This window comes from Halichoeres trimaculatus, unplaced genomic scaffold (assembly GCF_033239565.1).
Source record: "Halichoeres trimaculatus isolate MK-OKI-2021-1 unplaced genomic scaffold, fHalTri1.1 fHalTri1_scaffold_19, whole genome shotgun sequence".
Classification (NCBI taxonomy): Eukaryota; Metazoa; Chordata; class Actinopteri; order Labriformes; family Labridae; genus Halichoeres; species Halichoeres trimaculatus.
Genome location: NW_027437197.1, coordinates 19,139,552 through 19,160,789, shown reverse-complemented (window position 1 = coordinate 19,160,789; position 21,238 = coordinate 19,139,552). Strand labels below are relative to the sequence as shown.

Genomic DNA, 21,238 nt, shown 5'->3' with positions numbered 1-21,238 from the left:
GCTTCTTAACTGTGTAATGCTGTGCTGCAGTATGAAGACTGGTAACGTAGCGGAGCATCTATTCCCTTGTTTTCTGCACACATTGTATGTGGGAAAGTGGAAAAAAGACATTTTTTAATCCATCTCCAACTGTTGATATTACTCAACTTTCTCCTAAAAGTCAGCTGCTTTTAGACATGTTGTAGATTAAATATGGTTATGGGGTTGTTACTTCACCCACTGGTTTCTAAAGAGGCTTCTGAAGCCAATTTTTTTTCCATGTCAGAAACAGTAGTCACCATCTCAGCAATGCTGACTTTAACTAAGCAACAAAGAGGAGGACTAAAAGGCCACAGTCTTGCTGCCTGGCAAACGGCTACAACACGCCTACCTGTCAGCAAAATTAGCAATACGCCTTGTTAAGCGTACCTAGCCCACTATTACCGCCATACAGTTGTCAGGCTGTAAACATAATTCAGTTTGAGGAAAAACATGTTTTTTGAGGGTTTCCTGCCTCTGAAGCACATTTCCGAAGCACATCTAAAGCACTAAAAATGTTGTAAACGATAACTCAACCTAATTTCAGTCAAGCTAACTCAAGGTAAAGAGGTGAAGTTAAGGTGGGCCTTTAGCCTCCTCACTAACAGCTACGGTGCTCCCAAAGTCTGCCATCCTTGATTATGCAGAACTCGCCACTCTAAGAAAATCTCAAAATAAATGCGTTAAATAAAAAAATCTCTCAAACAGTGTATGCATGTAGACAAATGAGATAACCCCACCAAAATTGTTTTCTTAAACAGTCTGTAAATATTTTATCTTTGCTGTAGATATGGGCTTATTAGGGCGCGGTCACCCCCTTGCAGCGCTGTTCCCCTATGAACCAGACTTTAGCGGGTATCAGACACGCGCGTGGCCCGCCTACGTCATCGTGAAGCGTCTGTTTACATGAAGCGCGATCTCATCAGAGTCAGCACAATGAGACACAGAGAGCACTGCTACAACTTTAGCCACTTTTGGACTTATGGTGAGTCGTTTTCGCCCGACACAGCCCTCGAACACCCCGCTTTGTTTAAAATGACTGTCGAGAGATGTGCTCGCGGTGATTGTACGTCACGGATCACACGCGCCGTCCGCATGCCTGTGCTCGTGCATGAAGCAAACCGTGCCGAAGCCCTCTCTCCGAAGCGTGCCAAAGCAGAGAAGTGAATAGTGCTCAAACACAGCACAGTTGCGGTCACACTGGCCATTCGAAACGTGCTTTAGGGCTGAAGTGAGCTTAAGCACAGCACGGTTTGCCAGTGTGTCCATGTCATAAGAGTGTCTGTGACTTCAGGGGCTTTTGGAGCCAGCCTCAAGTGGACACTTGAAGAACTGCAGCTTTCAGCACTTTGTATCGGAACCATTTCACAACAACTGTGACTGCAGTTCTCATTTATCTCCTTACCTTTTTATTTTTAATTGCTGGTTTGTTATTGTTGTTTTTTCTATTTTAGGACCTTTAAAATTTTAACATCTGTTCCTTTTTTTTGTTTTTCAACTTCTTATTCCTGTTTGAAGCCTTTTAGGAATCATGTTTATGTGAAAGGTTTTATTGAAATAGATTTGAGTTGAGTTTCAGGTAAGAAAAGCGGTCCACAAACATCTCTGCTCATGACGATTTAATGCCTGTGTCTCTGAACAGGAAACCTGGCGACGTCCAGAGCCCGGGTCACCGCAGCTTCAAGATCTCTGCCTCCTCAGCTCAGCTCAGGACGGACCAAGGTGAGGATTGTGTTCCTCGACAAATCACCTGAGAACAAACATAATGTTTTTTTATGAGTAGCTCACGGGCATAGCACCATAAGAAACCCAGTAAAAACTTGTGCTGCGAAGCATAGCCACATTAATTGACTACCACTGTTATGTTTGCTGTCTTGCTTGTGGTGATGCAGCATCGCCATCTGGCATTTGGTTTCCACGGCATAAAAGTTTTTAGGACTCGCAAACTGTTGTGCTGTTAATGGGCATGCTTGTATTATAAAAATGTTTGTAGGTCCTCACAAAAAAACAACGGCTTTCACAGACTCAAACTAGAAGCTGTGATCGTTTCAGCTGTACAATAATTCTCAGAGGAGCAAGATAATAATGCATTTTTAAGACGTTCTTAAAAATGTTGGCAATCATTATACATCATACATTCTGAAGGTTTTTAAACTTATTTGTATTTGAAATGTTTGATCCAGAATGTCTCCTTATAGCTGACTTTCTTTCCCTACAAACTGTCACTCCAGCTGTTTCCTTTCACTGTCTCTGCTTTACTCCATTTAAAGGGAAGAGTTTGGTCAAATCATAATGTCTGTAAGATATAAAACTGAATTTCTTCAACAGTTTTATCATTTTGTTTGACTGGTGAAACAATCAAACAAATCACATTATGATTTAAGTTGGAAACAAACCTTTAAAGGTGACTGTTGTGACTGTCCACTTCTCTCTGTCTTTATTCCCACGTCATTCACCTTCATTCGCTGTCCCCAAAGTCGCCCAAATACCTGTTGAAGGTAAGACTTCTTAAGAATAGTTTCCGAATCTAAATTTTATTCCTGAATGACAAGCTAGTCCCTCATTCCAAAGTTCAAATTGTGAATGATAATCATGAAATCCACTGATCAGCTCTGAATTATCATCCAAACTCAAACTGTTTTTCCTCTCACTCTGGATCCTGAGCAGCTCTTTCAAACATCAATCACAGTCTGGCTTTGGAAAATGTAAATGACTCCTTTTGAACTATTTTTTCACACAATCACAAAATCTTTCATGTCAACAAATTCTTTTTATTTAGATTTTAGAAAAACGTAGCACATCTGATCTACTTCTTTAAACCTTGTCGTCTCTGTTAGTCTCAAGCGAGAAAGGTCGTTCCACAAACAGCTCGGTGTGATTGATGTAATATGCATACCGTCATGTTCTCAATCAGAGTTGAGGGAAAGTTGACAGAAACTGACTCTTGTGAAAAGTTAGAAGAGTGACCACTTTAACTTGTGCCATGGTTGTTAGAATAGTTGGCTGTTGGTACTTCCTGTGATCTGAATTCAAACTAGCAAAGTGTCAGAGCGTTTGATTCCTCTCTTCATGTAACTCAGAGAACATTTGACGTACCTTTCTATCCTCCTCGAGGATAGAATAAAATTTTAAGGTATGCACTTTTCTTCATAGACTTCCTATAAAATATCCATTGCATCATTAACTTTGATGAAGCCATGAACTGCGGGGGCCATTAGAAAGCTCATATTGTGTCCTCGTTAATCCGTCGTCGTCAGGATGACTGTCTGCTTGGTGACGGCTAGTCTCATTACTCAGAAAGCTCTGCAATTCTCTCATGCCCCTCAGCAGTGCAGAATTATTCTCTAGATTGTTAGCTTTAAGTGTTTATGGGGCTGTGTTTTACAGACGGCACAGTTAGTACAGCTGTGTATCCCCAACCGGCCCATTTAGAGGAAGGAGACCTGCTGTAATAACACCTTTATCTGCACAGAGCCTACAGAGGACGGCAGGTTGCGCATAAACCCATTCTCACTGCAATCTGCTGCCTTCTCAGTGACTCACCTGGCCTGAATTAAGCCTGTGTATGAATGCATTGTGCTCATTGAGTTTGTTTGTGTTCAGGTGGACACCATGGAGATGATGCGTCACCCAGGAGAAACCACCAGCATGAGGAGACAGACTGTGGCTTCCTATTTCCGCGTAGGTGATGAAATGTTTGAACATGATGAAAACGTGTCTGTTCAGTATTTGGATCCACTGGAAAAAACTGAAATCTTATCGAGTGTTTTTGTATTATTTTCAACAGAAAATGCATTTTTAGACTTGATTCGAGCCACATTCACCTGACCAGTCCAGACAAATGTCTTATTTCAGGTTAATGAAATACAAAAATGAGGTCTGAATTAGTGCTGCATGATTTGGGGGAAAGGTGCAATTTGCGATTAGGTGGACAATATTGCGATTGCGATTGTGCTTGCGATTTCATAAAAAAAGTTGTGTCATGATGAGTCTACAGACTTGCTTGGTTATCATGGAGAAAAATCTGAATTGCATGTGCTGACATTGCGATTGCGATTGCAATTGCGATTGCAATAACCTCTTTTGCGATTACGTAATTGCATGTGCTGACATTGCTATAATCGTGCAGCCCTAGTCTGAACTGCTGTAACAAGTTAAAAAAAAATCTGCCAATGGAACAAGAGAAAGTTACTTGTATTAAGAAAAGGGATGCACAATATATCCGTATCAAAATCAGTATCAGCCGATGTTGGTCATTTTTTAACATATCGGTATTGGTCAATTCAGAGCATCTTGACCCAAATAGTATAATTTTCTATGACTATGTAAACACCAAAACTACCGAAGAAGAGTGGACCCTCTTTTTTGTGTCTCTCTTCTTGTTTTTGATCCAAAACAGACAAAACAAACTTTTTTGATGACGTTCATCCCAGGTGCTCCATCCTTTGATCCTCTCCATGGTCGTCTTTTCTCAAGATTGCACCGCTCTTTCTCTCTTAACTGCCTTGAGAAATCATCCCAGATTTTTTTTTTGTCGTTTTTTTTTTTTTTTTTTAATATCCGTAAATATCAGTTATCGGCAACAACAACAATATTAAAATCGTATATCAGTATCGGCCAAAATTTTCATATGGGTTCATCCCTAATTAAGACAATATTTCAGTTAAAGCCAATTTTTGAGCTAATTTTTCTTGGTTCATTGGCAGTTTTTTTTTATTTGTTACAAGCAATTGGGACCTCATTTGTGTCTTTAAATAACTTGAGCAAGACATTTTTCTGGATTGACCAGTTAAACGTGGTTCATATCAAGTATAACAAGACAGATTTTACTTGAAATAAAACAAAAACACTTGCCTATGTTTCTCTTAAAGGTGTTTTTAAATTATAACTGATAATCGTTGTCTTCTTGTTGTGTGCGCAGTTCTCTCTGATGGACCTCCTGTCCAAGATGGTGGTGGGCAAGCCTCACTTTGTGCGCTGCATCAAACCCAACGATGACAGGCAGGCGCTCCGCTTCTGCAAGGAGAGGGTGCTGGTGCAGCTGCGCTACACGGGGATCCTGGAGACGGTGAACATCCGCCGTCAAGGCTACTCCCACCGCATCCTGTTTGAAGAGTTTGTCAACAGGTAAGAGCGGCGTCCAGACACGCAGCGTCTACCCACTGCAGCTCACTCACTCACACACACCCCAGAGCTAACACAGAACAAGTGAGTCGAGCTGAGCATCACACAGAAACATGGGTTCTTTAATTAGAAAGGGGTACAAGTTGAGCAGAGCACAGGGCGGACTAATTGGCAGTCATTAGTGATAGTGCAAGACTAAATCCTACATCTCTTTTAGCTGGGTGAATACTCCAGTCTGGAAAATATGGATACAATTCAAACAGGGAGGATCTGTAATTAGCAGGGGTGATGCATTTTAATGGATTTCTTTTTGCTTTTCATAAAGAGTTTGTTATTAAACTCAGTGACCTGAAAAAAAGCTCAAATGTGGTCTCTACATGTCCCATCGGAACCAGATTAAAGCAACATTAAAAACAGGATTTCATCATTAGGAGGACTTTAAGTGAAGAGGGTTGTTTTTTCTAAAATGTGGGACAGGATAAGATGAACGTTAATAAGTGTTAAGCTCTCTTGTTCAAATGTTGAAGCACAAATTCATCAAGTGTTGACCCCCACGTCCTCAGCTCTGTTCTGTGGAGTCCGTCGGAAAACTTCTGTTAGATCAGTTCTCCTTTTGAAAAATATCCCAGCCACCTCAAATGTGGAGACTTTAATATGATATGAAATTTAATTAAATTTGGCTTGTGGCCTGTAGGAAGGAAAGCTTGAGAGAAGGCTGGTTAGTCTCACTGCTTCAGGGAAGCTTTGAAAATTAGTGACCTAAAACTTTGAATGGCCATTTTTTTTTCATTTTCAACGTCCTTATTTTTAGAGTTGTATTACTGCGAGAGCTTTATAAACCAGACCCATGATTTTACTGTTTACTCTACAACACCTGTGCACAAAGTGTGTGAATGAGAGGGTGTATCAGCGCTAAGACTACATTTAAACCTGCTTTTGAATCCATATCATCCTACCTAAGCCAGGCAGAAGTCATACAGACAGACCTGGACGGCTAAACTGCAGCTTTAGTGAAAACTGATTTAAATTTGTGCTCTCATATCAAAGGCTCGTCTGATGTTGCCAAGCAGTGCTTTGTATTTACCATCAAAGAAATAACAGGTATCAACAGGAATTAGAATGAAAGGCTGTAGACCGAGGCGGGGAGGCGAGTTCAAAGAAGTTTTTCTTCTCGTTGTTGTTCTTCTTTTTTGACCAACTCCAGAACACAAGAGATGAACCAGTCGTTTTGGAGCCTTGATGTCCCTGAGCAAACATTTAGAGCCACTTTGGTCCTATGCTGGTATTTTGTAAACTACAACAAGAGGATCAGTGGACGGATCCAGACAATGTGAGCGATAAACATGCAGTGCAGAGCTGATGAACACTGATAGGCCGGGGCTGATGGGCATTTTCTGTGGCCATTGAAATAAGAGACGGTGATTCATTCAAAAGAGCTCCAACAAAGAGCCTCTGTTGAAGACTCATGTCTCAGTCAGGCTCATTTTTCTGCTCTGACTGAGCCACCTTCCAGCTGCGGTGATGCCTCCAGGAACGGGGTAGGAAAAGTTTGTAGTCTCTCCTGAACACTGAAGATAAATAAGTCAATTAACCAGCTTCTTTAATCAACAAGTCACAACAGAGATTATTTCAAGACATTTGACTCAAAGTCAAGGTAACACAGGGCAGATTCATATTCTGAGGATATTAAACATGCTTTATAGAGAAATAAAATCTAAAATCTTCAAAATAGCAAACGTGCAATCCTCAATCATTCAATCAAACAAGACTATAAAAATAAGTTTGAAGATTTCAGAACTTTTAAAGGTACTGACTGAATTCTGTCTGTAATACCGGGTACCGATTCACACAACATCAAACAGTACCATGTTTAGGTACCTAACCTCAACCTTGTGACTGAGAGGGAGTGGAAGAGGAGGCGATTTTCCATACTGGACATGAACACAGCATTGCAAGTAGGGATGCACGATATTGGATTTTTGCCGATATCCGATATGCCGATATATCGAAACCCCTTTTGGCCGATACCGATACCGATAATCACAAGTTTGTTTGTTTTTTTCACTGTAAAGAAAGCTAAGTCTATCCTGTACTGGCATTTATATGTTACTCTTATTGTGACGGTCTTATTTGTTTAAGAAACACACATAAAACAAGACAAAAAACATTTGATTTTACCATAAATAAGAAATGTATTATTTTTTCAAACTCAACACATTCAGTATTGAAATACAGAAAAATAATTTCTTTAGAACACATGAACTTTAAATGTACAATGCATGTTTAAACATAACCAAGTTGCATTTGGTTATTTTAGAGCTACTGTAACAACCTGGTGACAGACACAGAGCTCTGCAGTGCAAATAAATGAAGTGCTACATTTTATTTAAGGAGCTTATTTTTCAGATGGAAAATAATAATAATCCTAACTGAATAGCACCTTATCGGCTGTGCTTATCAGCAGAAATTTTCATATCTGCCGATACCGATAAATGTGTTTTTAAGCTTTTATCAGCCGATACCGATATTGTGCCGATAATATTGTGCATCCCTAATTGCAAGGTTATATATTGAAGGATAAACATGTTACAAAAGAGATTTTACTATTAGACAAATTAATATTATTACCTCATAAACACAAAAAAATGCACCAAAAATTGGTATCATTGAGTACTGATACTGATTGCCAGGTACCAGGCATAGGTACCGTACCGTTTCATACATGAAGGTACCCATCCCTTGATGTAATATGTGAAAAAATATTCAAACCATGCCACAGACACAAAGATGGGATTGATGGGAAAATTTATTTGGGAGAACCAAATTTAGTTTCCTTGCAGCTGCAAAGTAAGCCGTCACAAAGAACTGGCTTGACTCTGGAACATCGTATCATTTTACCACAGATATTACTACCTTGCATTTCGGGCCCACAAGATGCCAGAGACCAGCAAAGAGAATGCTGTAACCATACTGAAGCGAGCCAAACTGGAAGGCTGGGTGCTGGGCACAACAAAGGTAACATGAATATGACACCATGAAATGAAACATTACAAACAAATCTGTGGTTTGCGTTGAAGTTTGTGTAAGAACACAGAGATAGGGGGCTTACTAACCGGGCCTGGACACGGCATCAGGTTTTTCTCAGGTACTACCACGTGGAGCACCTGAACCTGCTGCTGAGGGAGGTGATCGCTCGGGTGGTGGTGATGCAGGCTTACACCAAAGGCTGGCTGGGTGCCCGAAGGTACCGGAAGGAGAAGGAAAAGAGAAACCAAGGAGCCATCGTTATTCAGTCAGGTACGCTGGTAACAACTGGAAACCTAAGTCTTTACAAAGGAAGTTAATGTCAAATTACTTTTTCTTTATCAGGTAATGATCCAACAGGTGCAAACTTGATGTGAATCAAACTACTGTCTCCTTAACAACCTCTGGTCTATTGTGCGCCAGCGAGTCTCCATAAAAGAGATGAGTTTGATAACCACAGCTTGACCTACTCGGGTTAAGAGCAATGCTTCAGAGCAGACAATAAAACCACAGAGAGTTCAAAGGGATCCATCCCTCTGCCACCTGGTTTAGCAGTGTTTTGAAGTGGGATCTTGTGTAGTATGTGCAGTCTATTTTGTTTCATAGAGGCAGGTCAGCAATCTTAGACACACACACACACTCATGCACACACACACACACTGTCTCTTTCTCTCTCTGCAGCCTGGAGGGGCCATGTTGCCCGGCAGACCCTCAAGCAAGTAAAAAAGGAGCGGGAAGAGGCGGCTATTCGCATTCAGTCAGGTAAAGAAATGTTAACATTTTTCCCTCTGAAGTTATATTTTCAAGAGCCGACCTCTGGAATTTCTCATGTCGCCCCGTGTCCGGTGGAAATATGCGCCACTTTTTCAAACATTTTCAAAAGGGGAAGGGATAAAGGCCTGGAAAACCTTACATCTTTGTGAAACACCTTTTTGATCTCAATGAGTGGCCCACGAAACAGTAATAATTAATTAATAATGCATAAAGAAAAGCTTTTGAAAGTTTGGGCAGCATTTGGTCCCCATGTTTCAGAAGAACAGTGCATACTGAGATCCTTTTTTTCCTTTCATCTCTTTCCCAGTAAAGGCAAGAGAGGGGCTTATCCCTTCTGTTTCCTCACGACTTCCTCTCTCAAATTCCTGGCCTATTACACAGCTCTCACATACCAGAAACAAGATGCCTTTTTATACTGTCAACCTTTTCATCTGAAATGTAAATTAATTCTTACTCAGTGTGCCTTGACGAAGATCAAAGTGGGCACATTAACCTTCCCGGGCCCCCCCACCTCCTCTCCCTCCTCCTCCTTGGAGCCTCTCACTGGAGGACAGGGGAGGGTGCCAAAAGGGGCAGGAGAGAGGAGGGCAGGAGGAGGAGATTTGGCATTGTTTCCCCCGGCTCTCCTAAGGGCTGCCCTCATCTGGCACATGGAGCATCTCAGTCGCCTGCACACCTTGTGTAAATGTCCTCCATTAAACCCTTGTAAATAACGCTGCAGAATGGGTAAACATGGTTGTGGTGTGAGGAAAGCCTCTCTGTGGCCGCTGTCTTTCTTTTTAGAGAAGTGTGTTTGTGTGTGGCCGGCGGGGTTCAGGAAAGGAGGTGGGGAAGAGAGGGGAGGGGGGGGTCTGAACCTGACATAAGTGGGGCCTCAGCCCCCCGGCAGAGCACTCCAGCACATTCACATTGTGTGTTCTCTGCAGCTTATAGCCTTTGAGGTGGGCTGCATTTGCATTCTGAAAATAAACAGATGCCTTTCAAATGTATGAGCCTGGTGGCTTCTCAGATCTCAGCAGGGCCTGGGGGACACGCTCACCATCGATCAGATTAGACCATGCAAAATAGAACCATGGCCCAACAATGTACTTGAGCTTTCTTTTTCTGCACATATAATTTTACAAGAAAAACACAAAGCCGGTAGACGGGGCGAGTCAGGGGCTGAGTTTACATCCATCTGAGCCCACTGTGTCTCAATAATCGCATAGCGTTTCCTCTATTTTTCTCTTTTTTCGTGTGAATTCTTAACAAATTTTCACTTGTCTTAAATCAAATGAAGTGTAATTAAGAAAACCTATTTGTTGTACATCAGTTGCATCAACACTGCTACTCTGACCTCTACATTTTTTATCTCCCTCCATGTCTGATATTCTTGTCCTGTGCAGTCTACAGAGGCCATCGAGTGCGCCAGACCCGTAGACCCCAGAGGCACAGATATCACCCCGGGGCGGGGGGGAAGACCACCAAGGAGGAACATACAGGGTGAGCTTTGACGTCTAATGTCCTTCAGAGTTTTTTCACTTTAAAAAACATTCTTCTGTAGTTTAAATTCTCATAAAACTCTAACAAACTGCCCCAGATATGACCTAAAAAATGAGAACACCAGCAACAACTTCACTCATCACTCATTCTGAGCCCTGCCGGACCTTTTTGTCTCGCCCTGTTATGTTCTGTTGTTTCAAGCAGGAGAGAACGCTCCTCCCAAAGCACCTCCTCTTTTAGTTTTATAAATGTAATAAATATCTTTCCACCAAGATACCACACTTGTCTGACCACAAACGGGGCAGGGTGCTGCGCTGGTCTCCAGATGTACGTGCTGAAGACTTTGTGTTTATTCAGCATATGGGCAGGCTGGTCATTAAGAAAGTATGTGCAAAGCAGGAGAGCAGCCACCGACTGAACAGCAGCACACATGGAGCTCATGGCAGCTCCATTTTTAGCTTCTCTCTGCTCCATAACATACACAGATTTTCTAATGTTGGATTCAGATTACACACAAAAAAGTCTCTCTGACAAAGTGTGACTGAACGGTTTGTTTGTGTGCTGCAGGTCAAGAGAAGGGCACCATGAAATCGTGATAATGACAAACATGTTGAGTAGATTTCACATGTACAAGACATCAAAAATCCTTGGTGACTTTTGGTCAAAGCCGTGCATTTCTCTCCAGACTCCAACTCCAAAATGCTGGATTTACACATCAGAAAATGTTATGCTTGTTGTATACTCGAACCGAGCAGAGCCTCATCTGGGATTTTTCTCTGCGTGTTTACAATCATATTCCTTGGTGAGAAAAACTTCAAACCTCCACTTAACAATTCTGTTTAATCAGTGCTGGAATCTCTCCATATAGATTTATTTTGACATGATCTGGCCCATTTTCCTCCTGTAAGATCTATGTTCTCACCTACATGCTGTTCTTTTCCCTTTTGATATCACTCCTCTCTGCCACGCATGAATACTGTGTTTGCATCCAAACAGCAAGAGCCTCCAGTTGCATCACAAAATCCGAGCTGGATGAGATTTTGTTTTTCTTGACTCAGATACATCCCTGCAACTGGCATGCAGCTTTGTGTTTGCAGATGTTGTCTCTTTTTACTTTTATTTTTTATGATTCTGAAGTGTGTGATCTCGAAGAATAATGTCTTTCTCTGCAGAGCTGTTTTACCATAAAAAGCAGCCAAATACCTCTGTTAATATTTGCTTTCAGTGACAGAAGGGGTAAAGTATTGGTGTGTTTTGTTCATTTAAGTTGACAGTGCCTCTTGCTTTCACAGAGCTAACATCCCAAACAGCAAAGAAGCACACTCGGATCACATATACAGAGGAAATGTAAGTAAGAGAATTTCAACGAGTGTTTTCTAATGCCTGACTTCAGACGTGCATGTAAAATGCAGCTCCTCTACAAAGCAGCTTTAACCCAGATTATTCTTTGGGAATTTTTTGAGTCCTTGAGACAAAAGAGTTCTCTTGCTCCAACCTCCATCTCAGTGGAGAAGACAGGGTGGTACGGGGAACGGGAGAATCAAAAGGCTGGAAATTCACGGCTGAGAATAAATGCTCGCTCTTCCCTGAGGTGATTTGTCTTTGCGCTCCTCTTTCTACAGATGTTAGACCCCTTTTTTAGTAAAGACCTGAGGTTCTTTGGTAGCACTTTGATATCCTGCTCGGATTCAATATGTGAAATAGAAGAGCCACTCCGTGACTTGGAGCACATCACAGTCTTTGAAGTCTGATCCAATTTTTGCTGCTCACCATTTGATGTTGAAAGGATGAAATGAGGAAAATGTACAGTTTTTGCCAGTAACTCTGCTGAGCATATGTAAGATTAAAAAAGCAAAATCCTTTGGAGGATGTACTTAGAAATGTTAAGCAGATTAATACTTTCCTATAGCTCTTTTATTCAAAGATAAAATTAAATATGAGAGGAAGTCTGTATGAGCTGTTTTTCAGCCTCACAATTAAGTCAGTGTGGTGCTGTTTGCTAGGAGGTAGGGCTAGCAAAGGGGGATATGCAATTGCATTAGCATTTGATTAACATTGCAAAGCACATTAATGGGTTTGAGTTATATGTGTGCCAAATTGTAAATTGTAAATAAATGAATACAGCCTCGACATGACTAAATTGAAAAAAAAAAACACACATTACCAGGCTTGCTTTAACTTGTGTCTATTTATCCTCTGCTTTCATTGACATTGCTCTTCTGGCTGTTTTTTTTTTCCTTTACGCCTCCTCTTTCAAGGTTGGCCCCGACAGCCGAGACAGACAACTGAAAGACATCAAGAGAGACAAAGGCAGAGCAGAAGACAGTGTAACCAAGCCTCACAGAGAGACAGCTAGACTGCGAGACATGCAGTGTAAACAAGGTAAGCCCGAGCACAGAGCTGGCGGGTGCAGGTAATTACACAAAGAGACAGCAGAAATCCTGCTTTAATGGATAAAGTGCCATTTTTAATACGGGGCCCCTTTCAACCTTTCATCCCAGCCAATCCCCTGCTGCCATTCTTCGTTGACAGCAAAAAGAGAGGAGCATTATGGGTGATCATTTCTGAGGTATTTTAATAACGCAGGTCAGCTCGTCATAAACGTCTCATGGCAAGTGGGGGGTGCCTTTCGGAGTGGCATGAGCACTTCAAAGCTTTTGCTCTCCCGCACGGTGAGCCCTTCACTAAGGATCTCATCAATGACTCTAATAGACCCGCACAGTAACGGTGACAAGAAAATACACAAACCCTGATTTGTTGAACATATGTTTGGTTTGCTTTTTGCCCCAGGCGATGAATTACATTAATTCCCGCTGCCTTGAAGGCTGAGTGGGTGGCTGTGCAGGGGGTCTCTGATTATGGCCGTCACCACTGAGGTAGCCCGGGTAATGGGGGCCCGGCCCTTCATTAATGTTATTAGAGGGGTATGAGGTAGGAGATGGAGGTGAAATAGCGTTTAGCGGCGCGGCTGAGAGATTACGGGGATTAGACATGATAATGTAACACAGACAGGGCTCTCCAGCGAGCCCGGGATTAGTGTCAGCACACCACAGCAGGTCTGGGTTAGATAGCGGCTAATTCGGTAATGCTGCATACAGGTGACCCCCGCTCCCAGCCATCACTGCGGCTGAAGGGAGGTAGTGTGTGATGAATTTATAATGTCTGAGCGACTCTGGAGGGAAATGTTGTTCTCACTATCATTTTAAATGCTTTTTACTAAAACTATTGTCTTGTTTCCTGAAAGCTAACACTGCATTTTTAACATGTAGAGTAACTTTTTTTTGGTTATTTTTTACAGTCCAAAATCAAATAAGTCTAAATAGAGCTTTAAGTCACAGCCCTTTACCTTTAGGATACTTTAAACTAAGATACGTTTTTATGATTGGGTGGAGCTTTAAATCATGAATTGTTGCGACTGTTCTTCTTGTCTGACCCCTTAAAGCTCCAGTGAGGAAATTTTACTAGTTATGAAACAAACTGATATTATTAAGGCTAGTTTAGGTGAAACCTACAAAAGCTTACAAGACCATCAGCTTCAAGTTAACTACTTCTGTTACGATATCTGTAATATCTGAAAGTTTTGCAGGGGGGGTAGGAGTCAGATAAAGTGACGAGCGGCACACTGCCTGTTCAGCCGTTTGTTTAACATTTCCCACAGCAAAGATTGTCATATATAGACGTACAGCATATTAAAAGAGTGTAGGAAGATTTTTTTTTTTCGCTTTAAAAGCCTAGTAAGAAAAGAAATAAGAGGTATTGCTTTGCCACAGGAGGGCGCCAAAATCAAAATAAGCCAGAAGTTTCTCACAGGAGCTTTAACCCATTTAATCCCTTTGGGTTATATAGCTGCTGCAATTTTTTTCCTACATCTGGAATCCCTTGAAGTTTTGATTTGACTTTGGGTAGCTAATCTAAGTTTTAAAACAAAAGATTATGAAAATAATTACATTGATATGTTAATATTAAGATAATACCAAGAAAAATAAATAAAAATATATCAAGATGATGAAATAATAGAATAATACTAGTAATGATAAATAATAAAAAATAATAAAAATATGAAAAATGATTATATATATATATATATATATATTATGTACTAGGGAGGTCTAAAGAAGGAAATGCATGCACTTATTTGTCAGGGAAAAATTTGGGATAAAACAAGTCAAGCCAAGTCTACACACAACTCTTATTACATATGGCCTCATTGTAGAAGTACATTATGATCTAAAATTGCCTGGTGTAACTTAAAAGAATGAAATATGTCTCTCTTTGGCATTATTTGCACTTTTTCTTTTTACGTATTTTAGGTCAGAAGCAAAAATAAAAACAACTACAACCTTTACCTGATGATACATGTTTTTAAGATTTTTCAAAATGAACATTTCTGTCCTAAAGAAGAAACATTAAATCTGGTTGCTGCTCTTGAATACTGACTTTAAAGGAGTTAGCTCAGGTTTTAAAGCAGGAGAAATTCTGTTTTTGCACAAAATAATAGAAACTTAAACTAACCCTAAATGTTTTTGTATATCAAATCATTATCATTCATTACATTTAGTCACTCTGACATCCGTTTTGTTGCTGGGTGAATTTAAGAGGTATCTGTAGAGACTGACTGAGCCTCAGGCACATGTGACATTTCAGTTATATTCCTTTGAATGTCCCGACAAAAATAGCCTCATCTGCCACGGGCTGCACTATCGCTTTACTAACCACACAGATTTTCAGGTATTCATCGTTGCTTCTCTTCCTGCCTGATGTTCCCAGGTCTGCTCGTGGCTCCAACATCTTTCAGGAAACCCCATTTGAATATGCTGAGGGAGGCCACGGTGGCTCAGGCACCCAGGGCACACTTTGATCCCCACAGATCTGAGGGCCTCTTTTTTTTAACCCCCCCTCTTCCACGACTCACTCAACCTCTTGAGGTTGAGTGAGTCGTGGAAGCCTTGCCCCCGCCAGATGTTTGGAGACCAGGCTCCTTCCTGTGTCTCATCCTGCTGTTGCCTCTGGTGAACGCAGCGCTTTCTTCAGGGCTAGGGCTCAACCTGGAGTGTTTCAGGACACACCGGTAGAGAGAAGAAGAAAAAAAAATCTGAAAATTAGCCGTGGAAATCAAATTACCCCACCCCTGCAGACACTCGCACACACTCACACACCCTGCTCCCATTAATACCGAAACACCGGGGCATGACCTGGAACCCCTCAATGGGTTTGACGGACGTTTGGGCTTTTCTGAGTGATTCAAGGAAGCCTGGTGTTGGAAGTTGACTTAATCTGCCCAGTTTTTCTTTTATGTGAAACAAAGCTTGCCTGGAAGTTAGATGATGTGGATAAATGTCTTTTCCTCTGCATGTCTAACGCCAAAGTCGACGACTATCCCCCTGCTTTACTCCCAGTGCTGCATTTTTTGGTGGAAAGAAGCATTAAAGCACTTTCTGACTCCAGGCTCTCTTCGATGTCTTCAGCTTCAACCTTTGATTCCTCGTGTTTGTGTCAGGGAAGAACTTACAAATGCGTTGTGTAGTCATTTAAGCTGTGCATTCAATGCACTGCCACCTCTTGTCACCTGTCTCCCAAGCCTGAATATTAACACAACATGTTTGGAAATGAGTCACACAGAGGCGTGCGTAGAAAGAAAGCCTTTTGCTAGCAAGCGGGCAGATATGATCAGAGCGCTGCTTATGCTCCTCAGCGTGGTAAACAGGATGGTGCTGAGGATCAGTCAGAGCTGACTTTATGGTTTATGAAAGCTGAGCTACTTATGTTAACAGGCTTTTTGAAGATTAGAGTTGTGGTAAACATACATGTCAAGAGAGAGACAGTGATAAAGTGGAGCCACAGCACAGAGAGCAATTGCCGGCACGTCTCGGAAAGATAGTTAACCTGCTCGTTTGAAGGATGAGAGGGGAGAAAGATGAAAAGGGGTGCAAAGAAAAGTTCATGTTGACTTATTGGCTCTAGTTATGTCCCCTCAGTGCATAACACAGTGTAGTCAATAAGAATTGATTTTGTTTGTCGCCCTGAGCTCTCTTTGCGCTTTATAGCTTCAGCTGGAGGAGCTCGTTGGGAATGTGGGCTCTGTTTTACCCACACTGAGGTCAAGCCCTCCCTCAACAGATCACTTTCCTCTCCTTCCTGAGCTCTTAAACGTCTTCCCACATGTCCTCCCACAAGGTGCTGCTCCACAACCCGCCGCCGCCACCACAACCGCCACCGCCACCAAAAGCAGCAGCCGCATAACCATATCAACACGCATCTGCCGACAAATGATCCACCCTCTCCGTGTTCTCCAGACAAATACGCTCCCACCCTCTTTGCTGTCTCTCAGTAGTTTGATTGATCTGTCTGTCTCCACGTATCGCAGGGTTTCCAGCGGATGCCTTCAGTTTTAGGCAAATTACAGGCTCGACGTAGCGGCAGCAGAGATTTGGAAGGGATAGGAAAGACTCAACTTAACGGAAGGAGTTGCCTCTGTCTGACGCTACCTACGTAATCCTCTTAATGTCAGTGGGAGTAGTTAACAGGATGTACTTCCAAACTACTCATCATCACAATTCCAGCAGAATAATCTCCTCAGACATAAAATCAAGGTGGAAACGATACTCCAAGTTCTCCCTAATTTTTCACATGTGGACTGACTCATTTGATGTAGTTTAGAAAAGTTTCAGCAAAGACAAAACATCATTAGTTATTCTTTATCTTATAAAACTTTTAGAAGGAGCATCAAGCAGAAGACAGGAAGCTTAATTTGCATTTTTAATCTATTTTTGGCCTGATTTCCCTTCTCATGACTTACTTTAACTCATCCTGTTGGGCCTCGGTTATGAGTTACGTGTGTTAGGTTTCTGACAAATGTTGGACTTCCACAAAGCTCAGATTTTTTTTTTCATCTTCACACAAACATTTCTTCTGGAGTCAAAGTTCCAGCTCTGCTGTCAGGGGAAATGATTGATTCCAGTGTGAAAAATTGGTTGTAAGTAACAACATCCTCTGCCTGCATTAGTGAAAACAGATGCAGGAACTACTCTTTTTCAACATTATCTGCAGGACATGACCAATTTTGGCTTATAATTTAGAGCACATGAGTTGCTCTTTAAGTATGATGTCCAAAATGACGAGAGCGGTAATAAATCTCAGAGAAGTTCTGGAAATCCTCTTCAGCTTCAGATATCTGTTCGGGGTCTTTGTTAGCGACTGAGGACTTGTGACTGTGCTAATGTGCACGCACGCATGTGTGTGTCTGCATGTGTCTGTGTTTATGCAGTGGTGTGTGTGTGAGAGTGTGTGAGAGAGGAGGCGGTTGTGAGGTAAAGAGAGAGGTCTGGGTTGCACATGCCTCATTTAGACATCAAAGGCCCCTGCTGATGATTTTTCCTTATAATCCATGCCTTTTGGTGCCTCTGCTCCCTCCATCTGAATAAACAAAGCCCGAGTGGTTCTCTGTGGTCTGGGAAAAGTCAGGTGATTGCAGCACGTGATCTAAGGAGTAAATCGATATATCTTTAATTTATTCCACTAAAAATCCCTTTTAGCACCTCTTTTATGTTGTTTTCTGAGGTGCACTCTGATTTTCAAGGGATTTCAAAGCGGTATTTAGAGATGTAATACTAGTCAGCTGCTGCTCTTTGAAAATGAAAGAAATACCTATCTCAAAAAGAATTCCAGCTCGTTTTATCTCGAGAAGCAAACATGTACGATATGTAAGTCTCACACCAAGAAGCGCAAACTCTGCTTGGCTCCCTTTTGATACAGAGGAATCAATATTGTATGAATCGGGCTGCCTCTGTATTCCCAGCCGACCATTATGCCTCCCCACCCCAAACAGCACACATTACCCACCATCATTTAGCAAACCCCTGGTGTGAGCCACTGTCTGACCCCTTCCCAGCTCTGCCTGCCCATGTCCAAGCCGCTCTCTCCTGCCAGGAGCCAGTTTGGCAGCCTCGCGGCCTGTAATATATCTGCAGGAGCAGCATTCCTCTGGGGCTGGCCTGGATCAAATGGCAGTGATTTCCCAAACAGAGGCACAGAGATGGGAGGCCTGACCCATCCTCTGATCTGCAGCTTGCTCTAAACGCTGCAGGTCAAAGTGGATAAATGGTGATGCTCAACCCCCATGTGTCATGTTTTGGGTTTGAGATCTGCAGCTGTAGATCCAGGGCCTGAGCTATTTTAGGCTAACATGAGATTTTTTTTTGAACTGGTGTTGCAAATTTAAATCAAAATGTAGCTTCAGAAAGATGTTATAAACCTATTTTTTATCCACACGCTGTAAATTTAACAAATATCTGTTATTAGTTTTCTTTTGTTTACAGTCATTTTTCTAAAAGATGTTTTTACCTTAAAAAAATAATCAATCACACTTATGTCTCTTTCCAAAAATTTCTCGTGTTAAGCTTCTTTAATTTCTACCATTATTACAATCCTTGTGACTGAATTTGTATTTCTTGAGTTCAGAACTTTTAGAGCTCCCCCTACTGGCTAGCCGTGGAATAGATCTTAAACTCCACCTCCATTAAAAATGTGCAACAGAGACTCAAAATTTGCTTCAAAAATTTTTTCCTCAGACTTTCTTTCAGTCATACATTGGTGATAAACCTATTTATTTAAATGCAAGTCTTTATACTTGAATAAATTATTTTGTAGTTGGGCTTTAGTTGGGCTTCTGCAACGTTTTGTTCTGGATTAGCAGATTAAAGTCGGAACATTGACGTGTAAAGACAGTTTGTAAAAGCTACACACACTTGAATTTTGTAGTTTCATTCATTTCCCAACCACTGTTTTCATTTTAGACCACATAATTCCCTGGAAGAGGTCTTCCCAGTTTTAAGTGTTACCAGATTAGAGAGTCTAGAGCAAAAATAGATTGAGCTGTTTCACTGAATGCAGTTCAGAGTCTGGAATCCCTCTTTTTTTTTAAACATTTTTAAGATAAACAAAAGTCATAAACAGACTCTCCCTCCCTTTTTTTACAGTATGGTTAAGTTTTGTAACTCAGTTCAAGGGCATCTGGCTCCATTGTGTGTGTGTGTTTGAGTGCTTTGATGCGATTTCAGGGGAATAAAACATTTGCTTATCAAATTCATTTCGTGCATCATTAACAGAGCCCGTCCTACATAGAGATACTCTGTTTGTACAATGTAAGGGGGAAAAATTTTACTAGTGGTTTGTTTTAACCACATCATGTTGGGAAGTTATATAGTTTGTTGCATAAAAGCCGGCTGCAATATTGTATTGTTTCATTTCTCATGATTTATTTAAAGAGAAGCATTCCTGCTGCAGCCAAACTAAGCCACATGTCAAAAGAAATACACAGCAGTTTTTATTCACAGTTATATTCCTCAGTACATGAGATCCATCCAAATATCCTTAATATAATCAAGGGTGACAGGATCCACAGTGGACCGTTTGGCCCTCTGAGGCTCAGAGAGATAAGATTCACGGTAAAAGTTGGCTAATATCTCCGACCTGACAGGAACTTTCTGGGCATTTACAAAGTGTGACTTTAGTAAACCTGCGCTGGTTTGAATAACATCAAGAAAGCCGAGGAAAGATGGAGAGGTGGGGTGGTGGTGGTGGAGGGGGGGAGTGGGCTCCCTCTTTGATGTATAGGATTGAGATGTGATGAGGTCTGTTCAAAGTGAGTACAAAGTAGTGTTAAGATGGAAAAAGCAAATGCAGCTTTAGTCAGGGTAGAGGAGCCGAGGTAGCGAGGGATGATGAAGAAATGTCCTGTCTCACCCCAAACGTAGGCAAAGAAGATGAAACGTTATCTGACATTAAATATAGATGCTTCCTTGTAAAGGTGTCTCGGCTTTAAAAAACCCCGCTTTTGAGACCTATAAATTTTGCAACCCTGTGTGTGCCTGAGTAGGATCACATAACAAGCCTTCATATTGTCTTATGTTTGAATATTTAGGTAACAGCCAGGCATCTTGTTATCTCATTGAGACATCTATAACATATTGTTTCTGTGGTGTGATGAATAATTCATGTTTGGAAAAATCAGGGAAAACATCTTTACCATCTGCTCAAGATTTTGTCACCGACTGAAAGAGAAACAACAAGCACTGAATGGGTGGAGATGTGAGTGTTCACATTATTTCTTATGTCTCACAAACTAGCCACAGCACTTATTAATGTCACTAAATTTAAAGTCCCTGCAGATCAGCTGAGTCAGTGTTTGGCTGTTATTAACTTACTCTTCAAACGCCCATGAGGGAAATGCATTGATTTGGAAGCTAATGGTTACCACTTAAAACTTAAAGGGTTAGTAAATTTCCAAACATATAAAGATAAATTATACCCCTGTTTTCTTTCTTTAAGGGGAAAATTGCTCATGCCTGTAAACAAAACATGGACCCAAAAAGAGGAGCCACTTAGCTTAGCTTGGCCTAAAGATTGGAAAGAGGGGAAACAGATAGCCTGGTTTTATTTAAGACAATAAACTAGCTTCAGCAGTTTGCAGTTTAATGTTAATAACAATGGTGCTACATTTACCTTAGCTGGAGTGTTACTACTGTAACTCTGTCAGCGAAAAAATCAAATAGCATTGGAAACCTAAGAATTTGTGCTTTCCAGTGATATATAGTTCATTACGGTAATCACAAGCACGTGACGTAGCCCTGCGAAGCAAAACATTGGAACAATCGTAAAAATGCTAAGTAGCAACAAAATTCAAGTTGCAGGAAATAAGGGGCCAAAGACAAAGGACTTTTCAGACCTTTTTACAGCCAGCATAACAAAATATTTCTACACCATGTTTAGCTAAGGTAGGTAAAGGGTTAATGTGCAAAATGTGTTTGTTCAATGAACT

The 21,238-nt window shown here is 41.3% G+C and overlaps 1 protein-coding gene across 1 annotated transcript in view; it reads left to right on the top strand.

Moving 5' to 3' along the window:
* Positions 1-21,238, top strand: part of myo3b (myosin IIIB) — a 65,228-nt gene that overhangs the window by 35,072 nt on the left and 8,918 nt on the right. Inside the window, exons 24-33 of the mRNA XM_074695344.1 lie at positions 1,661-1,740; positions 2,496-2,516; positions 3,622-3,699; positions 4,940-5,145; positions 8,046-8,157; positions 8,277-8,439; positions 8,848-8,928; positions 10,326-10,422; positions 11,715-11,769; positions 12,681-12,804. Coding sequence (XP_074551445.1) covers positions 1,661-1,740; positions 2,496-2,516; positions 3,622-3,699; positions 4,940-5,145; positions 8,046-8,157; positions 8,277-8,439; positions 8,848-8,928; positions 10,326-10,422; positions 11,715-11,769; positions 12,681-12,804 — 1,017 coding nt within the window. The remainder of the gene's footprint in view (positions 1-1,660; positions 1,741-2,495; positions 2,517-3,621; positions 3,700-4,939; positions 5,146-8,045; positions 8,158-8,276; positions 8,440-8,847; positions 8,929-10,325; positions 10,423-11,714; positions 11,770-12,680; positions 12,805-21,238) is intronic.